Source organism: Pelodiscus sinensis, unplaced genomic scaffold (assembly GCF_049634645.1).
Source record: "Pelodiscus sinensis isolate JC-2024 unplaced genomic scaffold, ASM4963464v1 ctg34, whole genome shotgun sequence".
NCBI classification, from domain to species: domain Eukaryota; kingdom Metazoa; phylum Chordata; order Testudines; family Trionychidae; genus Pelodiscus; species Pelodiscus sinensis.
The window spans coordinates 7,077,093-7,086,635 of NW_027465849.1; the positions used below are offsets into that span (position 1 = coordinate 7,077,093).

Genomic DNA, 9,543 nt, shown 5'->3' on the forward strand with positions numbered 1-9,543 from the left:
GAAGCCTGGCTTCACAGGTCATGTTCTCTAAACCTTTAATCATTCTTGTCGCTCTTCTCTGTACCCTTTCCAATTTCTCCACATCTTTCTTGAAATGTGGCGCCCAGAACTGGACACAGTACTCCAGCTGAGGCCTAACTAGTGCAGAGTGACAGACACATGACAGACACATGACATTTACCAGTGCTACCCTATGGCAATCCAGGAGCCTGCCAGCTCTTTCCCCTGCTTGCTTTCACCTTGGTGTGGGTGGCAAAGGGTTGGCCAGCAGCCGGCAGGGCCTGGGCGTCTGCAGGGAATACAAGAGGCCTGGTACCCACAGAAGGGCTCCAGCCCCCTCATTCCCGTCGGGGAAGCAGAGAAACAGCCCGAGCTCTGCTTTTGGGGTAGTCACAAAGACAATTGCCTTGCAAACCAAAAAGCAGGCCACAGGCCCTGGTGTGCCAGCACCGCCGAGATACCCCTGTAGGTACCCACAGTGCTGCAGTTTGCAGGTGAGATGCCCTACACAGCCCCACACCGGCCCTCGCCACGGCACACGGGAGGCTGAAGCTGTGGGGGAAAGGGGCTGCCGACTCTCCTGCATCGGTCGGACGGAGGTTGGGAATGGCCGGCACGGGACTGGCACTGAGCTGGGGGCTGGTGGTAGCCGGACGGATGCTCCCTTCCCCCATCATCCCCATCCCCTCTCCCCCAATTTCTCCCTCCCACTCCTCCACTTCTCATCTCCAGCAGCAGCCTCTGCCTTTCAGGGGAGTCCCGGAGAAGCCGTCCCATGGCCAGAGGCCCCGGTGAAGGGCATGGTCTGGCCGTGCAAAGGAAGCAGCCCCCCCAGAAGGGGCTTGGCCAGAGAGCTGGAGGAGCATGGGGTGGGGGAGGGTGTCACCGGATTGGGGCTGAGCTAGATGCAGGTGGCCGGGGGCTGGCACCCAGGCGGGCCCAGGCCTGTTCCGTTTGGGCCCCTCTAGGCCTCTCTGCAGTCTGGCAGGACGGAGCTGGCACAAGAACCCGGCTCCCAGCCCCCCCCCCACCATGGGCAGAGGGCACAGCCCTGGGGCTAGTCCCTGCCCCACCCCCGACCCATAGGGCCCTGGCCAGCCTCTGCGCTGTGGCCCCCAGGAGAGGGGGGGCTAGATCGCACGATGGCAGGATGTGGCCGGCCCCAGGGCCATGCCGGGGCCCCACGAGCTCACAGCAGCTCCTCGTGGGCCCCCGACCACCGCAGGGAGAGCAAAGGCTGCTCCGGGGGAAGGGGGGCCTAGTGGTTACGGCCCCGGGCTAACGCTCGGGGGCGGAGGAGGCCGGGCGCTCTGCAGGGGGGGCCGCCACGGTGAGCAGCACAGGCGACCCCACCCCAGCTGGCCCCGCCCGGGGGGGGGCGGAGCCCGGTGCATTGTGGGTGCCGCCCATGGCAGCGGCAGGTGAGCGCGGAGCCAGGGGCGGGCGGGCGCGGCGCAGACGTCGGAGGTTCCGGCCGGCAGGTGGGTCCCGGCGGGGTTGGGGGCTCCCCGGGGCGGGCAGCCCCACGCGCGTCCGTGCGCCCTGCCGGGGCTGGTGCGCGTTTGCGCGCGGGAACCCCGTGTGCGCACCCTGCGTGTGCACGGTTCGTGTGTGCGCACGGGCCGCGCGCGTGCCCTGCTGGTGGGCCATAGGCTGCGTGTTGCACTTTTGTACGTGCGTGTGCACACCTGGGAAGGGGGGTGCCGGGCCTGTCCCGCTGGCGCTCCCCTGCCCGTGCGCACCAGGCTGTGGGTGCCCTGTTTGGGTACGTGCGGGCTGGGAGTGCCCGGTGCCTTGTGCATTTGGGCTTGTGCACGGGTGGGGCGTGTTGCTCCCGCGTGTGCCCCGCCTGGGCAAATTTGGTTCTGTGCCACACCAGGTGCCCTTGCTCCGTGCGAGGCTGGTGTGACTGGTTCTCCGGGAAGGGAGGGAACGCAGCATCCAGCTGGCACCCAGACTGGGGCCCTTCCTCCCCTGTGTGGACTCTGCCTTGGGGCGCCCCGTCCCGCCCGTCTGCGCTACACGTTCCCTGCCAGCCCCACTCAGCCCCGCATCCCACCCTTGGAAGGATCAAAGCTCACGTCCTGTCCCACCCTGAGCGCCCCCTTTCGGGCAGGGCCCCTGCCCACTCCAGGGGCAGAAGGGCGCCGGGCCTGGCTCCAGGGAGCTGGGAGGGAGAGGGGCGCAGGGACCGCCCTGGCGGGGGAACGGCCGTGCTCAGGGTGCCCGCTCCCCGCAGGCTCGGCCGTGCCATGTCCGTGGTGGCGGAGGCCGGCGAGAGCCAGCCGGCGAGGATGACGGCCGATGACATCGTCGCTGGCACGCGCCAGGTGCTGAAGGGGCTGGAGGCGCTGCGGAGCGAGAACCGGGGCATCGCGCGGCGGCTGGAGGCGGCCCTGCTTCAGGGCCCCGGGCCGGAGGGGCCCCAGGTGCTGGAGCTCCTGGAGGAGAAGTACGACCTGGTCCGCAAGTCGCTGGAGGGGATCGAGCTGGGGCTGGGCGAGGCAAAGGTACCGGCGGGGCTGGGCCAGCACCCCAGGGCAGTAGAAAGGCGGCTGGCTCCAGGAGCCGGGGCGGGGAGCCCCTGGTTGTTGCAGCCCCACCTTTCCCAGTAGGGGGCGCTGTGGGGAGCAGGGCAGGGGCACTGGCTGGGGGGAGCTCCTGCAGCCCCAGCCTGTCCCAGTAGGGGGTGCTGGGGGGAGTCCCAGCTGCTTTAGCCCCACTTCCCAGCAGGGGGCGCTGGCTGGGGGAGGGGGAAGAGCTTCTGGCTGCTGCAGCCCCAGCCTCTCCCAGCAGAGGGCACTGTGGGGAGCAGGGCAGGGGCACTGGCTGGGGGGGAGCTCCTGGCTCTCCCAGCAGGGGGCGCTGTGGGGAGCAGGGCAGGGGCACTGGCTTGGGGGGGAGCTCCTGGCTCTCCCAGCAGGGGGCGCTGTGGGGAGCAGGGCAGGGGCACTGGCTGGGGGGGGAGCTCCTGGCTCTCCCAGCAGGGGGCGCTGTGGGGAGCAGGGCAGGGGCACTGGCTGGGGGGGAGCTCCTGGCTCTCCCAGCAGGGGCCGCTGTGGGGAGCAGGGCAGGGGCACTGGCTGGGGGGGAGCTCCTGGCTCTCCCAGCAGGAGGCGCTGTGGGGAGCAGGGCAGGGGCACTGGCTGGGGGGGAGCTCCTGGCTCTCCCAGCAGGGGGCGCTGTGGGGAGCAGGGCAGGGGCACTGGCTGGGGGGGAGCTCCTGGCTCTCCCAGCAGAGGCCGCTGTGGGGAGCAGGGCAGGGGCACTGGCTGGGGGGGAGCTCCTGGCTCTCCCAGCAGGGGGCGCTGTGGGGAGCAGGGCAGGGGCACTGGCTGGGGGGGAGCTCCTGGCTCTCCCAGCAGGGGGCGCTGTGGGGAGCAGGGCAGGGGCACTGGCTGGGGGGAGCTCCTGGCTCTCCCAGCAGGAGGCGCTGTGGGGGCAGCGACTGGGGGTGGGGAGCACCTGGCTACAGCAGCTTCAGGGGGCCGGCCTGGCAGGGGAGGAGGTTTCCCTGCTGAGCCCGGCCCTGCCCTGGCCAGATGCTGGTGGCGCTGGCGTCCCACCTCGGGGCGCTGGAGGCCGAGAAGCAGAAGCTGCGGGCGCAGGCCAAGCAGCTCTGCCAGGAGAACCTGTGGCTGCGGGAGGAGCTGGCGGGGACCCAGCGGCGGCTGCAGCAGAGCGAGGAGATGGTGGCGCAGCTGGAGGAAGAGAAGAAACATCTGGAGTTCATGAACCAGCTGAAGCAGTACGACCCCAAGGAGGAGCAGGTGAGGCCCGGAGTCCCTTAGGCTGGGGGGCAGGAGAGGTGGGGCTGCTCCCCCGCTGGAATGGGGGGAGGACCCTAGGGGGCACTGTGGCCAGGTCCCCCCTTGGCTGACCAAAGCTCTGGGCAGGGAGGGGCCGGGCCTGGGTTTAGGGCTGTGGTGGGGGAGCCCAGCCACGCCCCTGCTTGCCCCAGCCGCTCCCCTGTCCCCGTAGCCGGAGGAGGTGGCCCCGCGGCGGAAGGACAGCCTGGCCTCCCTGTTCGCCAGTGACGAGGAAGAGCAGCGGCAGGGTACGTGCCGGGGGGGCTGGCAAAGGGGCTGTGGGGCTGCCGTGGGGCCGGCTCACTGCCCTCGGCTCTCTGAGCGCCCCCCCCCCCCCCCCAGCCCCTCGGTTCCGCCCTCAGGCGCCCGGCCCTATTGGCGGGATTGTTACCAGCGCCAACCAATTAGCTAGAGCTTTGAACCAGGCTGTGCACCCAGCTCACTTGGCCCGGAGTACCCCCTGCCTGCCCCCCTCCCCACGGCATCTGGCCCGCAGTACCCCCTGCCTGCCCCCCTCCCAGGCATCTGGCCCGCAGTACCCCCTGCTGTCCCCCTCCCTGGCATCTGGCCCGTAGTACCCCCTGCCTGCCCCCCTCCCAGGCATCTGGCCCGCAGTACCCCCTGCCGTCCCCCTCCCTGGCATCTGGCCCGCAGTACCCCCTGCCGTCCCCTCCCAGAGTACCCCCTGCCGTCCCCCTCCCCATGGCATCTGGCCCGCAGTACCCCCTGCCGTCCCCCTCCCTGGCATCTGGCCCAGAGTACCCCCTGCCGTCCCCCTCCCTGGCATCTGGCCCAGAGTACCCCCTGCCGTCCCCTCCCAGGCATCTGGCCCAGAGTACCCCCTGCCGTCCCCCTCCCAGGCATCTGGCCCGGAGTACCCCCTGCCTGCCCCCCTCCCAGGCATCTGGCCCGCAGTACCCCCTGCTGTCCCCCTCCCTGGCATCTGGCCCGTAGTACCCCCTGCCTGCCCCCCTCCCAGGCATCTGGCCCGCAGTACCCCCTGCCGTCCCCTCCCAGAGTACCCCCTGCCGTCCCCCTCCCCATGGCATCTGGCCCGCAGTACCCCCTGCCGTCCCCCTCCCTGGCATCTGGCCCAGAGTACCCCCTGCCGTCCCCTCCCAGGCATCTGGCCCAGAGTACCCCCTGCCGTCCCCCTCCCAGGCATCTGGCCCAGAGTACCCCCTGCCGTCCCCCTCCCCATGGCATCTGGCCCGCAGTACCCCCTGCCGTCCCCCTCCCAGGCATCTGGCCCGCAGTACCCCCTGCCTGCCCCCCTCCCAGGCATCTGGCCCGCAGTACCCCCTGCCGTCCCCCTCCCTGGCATCTGGCCCGCAGTACCCCCTGCCGTCCCCCTCCCTGGCATCTGGCCCGCAGTACCCCCTGCCTGCCCCCCTCCCAGGCATCTGGCCCGCAGTACCCCCTGCCATCCTCCCTCCCCCTTCCCCTGGGCATCACCCCTGCAGTACCCCCTGCCTGTCCCACCCCCCTGTGCATGTGTCCTGCAGCCCTGTGACCCTTCCCCCCCCCCCCCCCCCCCCCCCGTCTGCCTGTGCCCAGCCCCCCGGGCCAGGGCACAGGGGTGGCATTGCTGTAGAGAAACCTGGGCAACGGGCCCTGCTGCCCATCACAGAGCGCCCCCCGTCTGGGGCTCCCAACCTGCCAGGCCGCAGGGGCAGATGGGCCCCATGAGGCCCCGGGGCTGCCCGCCCCCCTGGGGACAAGCTGCTTCCTGGCGCTGAAGGGGTCAACATTTCCCCCCCCCCCCCCCGCCCTTGTAGAGCCCCTGGCCCTGCAGTTCAGCCCAGCCCCACTGGAGCATCCCGGCAGCTGGAGTTGCTGAGTCCAAGGAGGGGGAGTTGAAGGGGACCTGTGGGGGGAACCCAGAGGTGGGGGGAGCCGTGTGAAGGGGGGCTCCTGGGGTTCCAGCTGGGCCTTAGCCCCGGCCTCTCCCACCCCCTGCCATGCTAGGCCCAGGGGGCGGATCCCAGCTCTGCCGGGTCGGGGGGGGGGGGTTTGCGGGCGCCTCCCTTCACCGGGGCTCTCGGCAGGGGGCCGGCTGAGCGGCCCGGCCCTGGCGGCGCAGCGGGGCGGCTACGAGATCCCGGCCCGCCTGCGCACGCTGCACAACCTGGTGATCCAGTACGCCGCGCAGGGGCGCTACGAGGTGGCCGTGCCCCTCTGCAAGCAGGCGCTGGAGGACCTGGAGACGAGCTCCGGCCACGGCCACCCCGACGTGGCCACCATGCTCAACATCCTGGCCCAGGTGTACAGGTGAGGGCTGGGGCCAGCCCTGCCCCCGCCGGGCATGGGGCAGCACCGGGGGGGGGGCTGCCCTGGGTGGCCCCCGGCTGACCCCCCCTCCCGCCGCAGGGACCAGAACAAGTACAAGGAGGCCACGGAGCTGCTGAACGAGGCGCTGGACATCCGGGAGCAGGCCCTGGGCGCGGAGCACCCGGCGGTAAGCGCCCGGGGGGGGGGGGGCAGATCCCCCGGCCCCCCAAAGGCAGCTGAAGCCACATGCTCCCCCCAGCTCCGAGCCCCACAGCGCTCCCTGCTGGGAGGGGCGAGGGCAGCCAGGAGCCCTCCCCCCGGCCTGTATCGCCCCCTGCTGGGCTTGGTGAAGCCGGGCGCTTCCCCCACAGCCTGTCCCTGCCCCACCCACCGCGCCCCCCGGCCGGGGCTGCTCCCTGGGGGGTGCTGGTGCGTCTGGGCCCTGACGCTGCCCCTCCCCTGCCAGGTGGCTGCCACCCTGAACAACCTGGCAGTTCTGTACGGCAAGCGGGGCAAGTACGAGGAGGCGGAGCCGCTGTGCAAGCGGGCGCTGGAGATCCGGGAGAAGGTGAGAGCCCCCACGGGCGCCGGGAGGGGGAGCCCCGACGGGGGGAGGCCGCCCTCCCTCTGCAGGGCCCGGGGCCTGACCCTGCCCCCCCGGCCCCCCCAGATCCTGGGCCCCATGCACGCGGACGTGGCCAGGCAGCTCAACAACCTGGCACTGCTGTGCCAGAACCAGGGCAAGTTCGAGGAGACGGAGAGTTACTACGTCCGGGCGCTGCACATCTACCAGAGCCAGCTGGGCCCCCGCGACCCCAGCGTGGCCAAGACCAAGACCAACCTGGTGAGGGGGCTGGGGGGAGGGGTTGGGACAGGGGGGTGGGGGAAGAGCCATGATTGCCCGGGGGGGGGAAGACTGTGGGGCTGGGGAGGGGGGAGGAATGGTTCATGACTGCCCCGGGGGGGGGGTTGGGACAAGGGGGTGGGGGTAGAGCCATGATTGCCCGGGGGGGGGGACTATGGGGCTCGAGGGGGGAATGGTTCATGACTGCCCTGGGGGGGGGTTGGGACAGTGGGGTGGGGGTAGAGCCATGATTGCCCGGGGGGGGGGAAGACTGTGGGGCTGGGGAGGGGGGAGGAATGGTTCATGACTGCCCCGGGGGAGGGTTGGGATAGTGGGGTGGGAGAAGAGCCATGATTGCCCTGGGGAGTAGGGGGGGAAATGTGGGGCTCAGGGGGTGGGGGAATGGTTCATGACTGCCCGGGGGGGGGTTGGGACAGTGGGGTAGGGAAGGGCCCACATCTGGGAGAGGGGTTGAGGCTGGGGCGGGGGGGGGGGAAGGGCCACAACCATGTGTGGGGGGAGACTCAGAGCTGGGGGACTGGCCGGGCAGCGCATGTCGCTGGCTAACCCGCCCCCCGGCTCCCTGGCCTTTGGCGGGGGTCTGGCCTGGGGGGCAGGGCGCGGGAGGGCCACCTCCCCGTAACACCCCCCCTCCCGCCAGGCCGCCTCCTACCTGAAGCAGGGCAAGTACCAGCAGGCGGAGGAGCTGTACGAGGAGATCCTCGCCCCGCACGACCCGGGGCTGGCCGCTGCCCGGCACGGTGAGGCGCTGGGCTCCCCGGGGGCCGCGCGCTGGGCCGGGGGGCGCTCTGGGGGCAGGGCTCAGTCCAGTGTCTCTCTCTCCTCTGGTCCAGGTGAGCCCTCAGGCTGGAGCGGCACGGAGCCCCTGCGCCAGGTAAGAGCCCGGCCGGGGCGGGGAGGGCAGGCGGCCTGGCCGGGCCTGGGGGGCGGCAGTGGCCCCCGGCTGGGAGCTCTGCAACCTCGCTCTGCTGTCGCCCCCAGGACGCCTGGGGCAGCCTGCGCCGGAGCGGCTCCTTCTCCAGGCTGCGCGAGTCCCTGCGCCGCGGCCGCGAGAAGCTCATCTCCCGGCTGAAAGGGGAGAGCAGCCGGCCCGTCGACCCCCACGCTGGGTAACGGCTCCTCTGGCCCCGCCCCTGGGAACAGGCCCCGCCCACCAGGGTCCTCTGCCCTCCCCAGGGAAGAGATGGCTCCTCTGGCCCTGCCCTCCCCAGGGAAGAGGTGGCTCCTCTGGCCCTGCCCACCCCAGGGAAGAGGTGGCTCCTCTGGCCCTGCCCACCCCAGGAAAGAGGTGGCTCCTCTGGCCCCGCCCACCCCAGGGAAGAGGTGGCTCCTCTGGCCCCGCCCCTGGGAACAGGCCCCGCCCACCAGGGTCCTCTACCCTCCCCAGGGAAGAGATGGCTCCTCTGGCCCTGCCCACCCCAGGAAAGAGGTGGCTCCTCTGGCCCCGCCCACCCCAGGGAAGAGGTGGCTCCTCTGGCCCCGCCCACCAGGGTCCTCTGCCCTCCCCAGGGAAGAGATGGCTCCTCTGGCCCCGCCCACCCCAGGAAAGAGGTGGCTCCTCTGGCCCCGCCCACCAGGGTCCTCCGCCCTCCCCAGCGAACAGGCTCCTCCCCTGGCTCCGCCCACCAGGGAACAGGTTCCTCCCCTGGCTCTGCCCACCAGGGAACAGGGCCCTTTGCCCACCCCAGCTCCAGCAAGGCCCTGGCCCTGGAATCCTGGGGGCTCTTCCAGCAGGCCCCAGGTCCTGGGACGGGATTCCTGGGTCCCGTGGGCACCGCTGCCTTGAGCTGGCCTCTTAGCCCACACGCAGCAGCCCTGCCCTGGTTACAGCAGCAGCGCCTTGCAGGCCCCAGGACCCCCCAGCCATGTCCTGGGGGGGAGGGGCGACTGCTCCCTGTTCCCAGCTCTGTGCCATCCAGCCGGGCCGGGCCTGTTCCGCCAGGGGTTCCCTTCAGCACCCTGCTCACCACTGGCCGGGTGGTGTGACCCGCCCTGGCTCCCAGCCCCGGGGGCAGAGCCGTGGGCCAGGCCGGACTCAGCAAACTCTCTCCTGCAGGATGAAACGCGCCAGCTCCCTGAACGTCCTGCACGTGGGCGAGAGGCCGGAGACGCCCGCAGCCTCCCCAGCGGTGAGAACAGGCCGGGGCCCCGGGGGGAGGCTCTACCTGCAGCCGCAGGCCCCCGGGCAGCTGGGAGCCTGGCCCAGCTCCCCCTAACTCCCTGCCCCCTTCCTCCTCTCTCCGCAGGTGCTCAGCTCCAGCAGCCAGAACCTCGCCCCCAGCAGCTCCCTGTCCAGCGCGGGCTGAGGTGCCGGGGTCCCCCCCTGCTTGCTGCCAGCCCCCCCACGGTGCACAGAGCTGGGGGCAGTGAGCGTGCCCGGCTAGGAGAGCCGGAGCCGGTTCCCGCTCCGTGCTGAGCCGCTGCCGGCTCCATCACACCAGCTGCTTTCTCAGGAAACCCCTGGGCTGGGCCAGGCCCTGCGCCCGCAGCCTTGACTCCCCGCCTGCCCGGCCGGGGCTCGCTATTTATTCTATTTATCGGCGGGCAGGCCAGAGCACAAAGGGAATAAAGGTGATTTGGTAGCTGCTGGCTCCGTGT

At 71.4% G+C, this 9,543-nt stretch overlaps 1 protein-coding gene across 3 annotated transcripts; it reads left to right on the forward strand.

The window, feature by feature from the left end:
* The first annotated feature begins 1,372 nt into the window (after positions 1 to 1,372).
* On the forward strand, positions 1,373 to 9,527 carry KLC3 (kinesin light chain 3). 3 transcript variants are annotated; one of them, XM_075915385.1, is made up of 13 exons: positions 1,373 to 1,481; positions 2,240 to 2,510; positions 3,543 to 3,770; positions 3,982 to 4,057; positions 5,858 to 6,080; positions 6,180 to 6,267; positions 6,547 to 6,648; positions 6,751 to 6,924; positions 7,586 to 7,685; positions 7,779 to 7,819; positions 7,927 to 8,054; positions 9,002 to 9,074; positions 9,192 to 9,527. In XM_075915385.1, exons 2-13 carry the CDS (start codon positions 2,253 to 2,255, stop codon positions 9,249 to 9,251), a joined length of 1,551 nt encoding a protein of 516 aa, XP_075771500.1. In that variant the 5' UTR covers positions 1,373 to 1,481; positions 2,240 to 2,252; the 3' UTR covers positions 9,252 to 9,527. The 3 variants fall into 3 exon arrangements, with proteins under 3 accessions (XP_075771500.1, XP_075771502.1, XP_075771501.1); XM_075915387.1 differs by having other exon boundaries at positions 3,982 to 4,053; positions 5,881 to 6,080; XM_075915386.1 differs by lacking the exon at positions 7,927 to 8,054.
* Positions 9,528 to 9,543: the final 16 nt, after the last annotated feature.

Excerpts from the sequence above, each read along its gene's own strand:
- KLC3 (XM_075915385.1), top strand. The coding sequence starts at position 2,253 with ATGTCCGTGGTGGCGGAGGCCGGCGAGAGCCAGCCGGCGAGGATGACG. Across the intron at positions 6,649-6,750 it reads CGCTGGAGATCCGGGAGAAG|ATCCTGGGCCCCATGCACGC; the intron begins GTGAGAGCCCCC and ends CGGCCCCCCCAG. Across the intron at positions 6,925-7,585 it reads CCAAGACCAAGACCAACCTG|GCCGCCTCCTACCTGAAGCA; the intron begins GTGAGGGGGCTG and ends CCCTCCCGCCAG.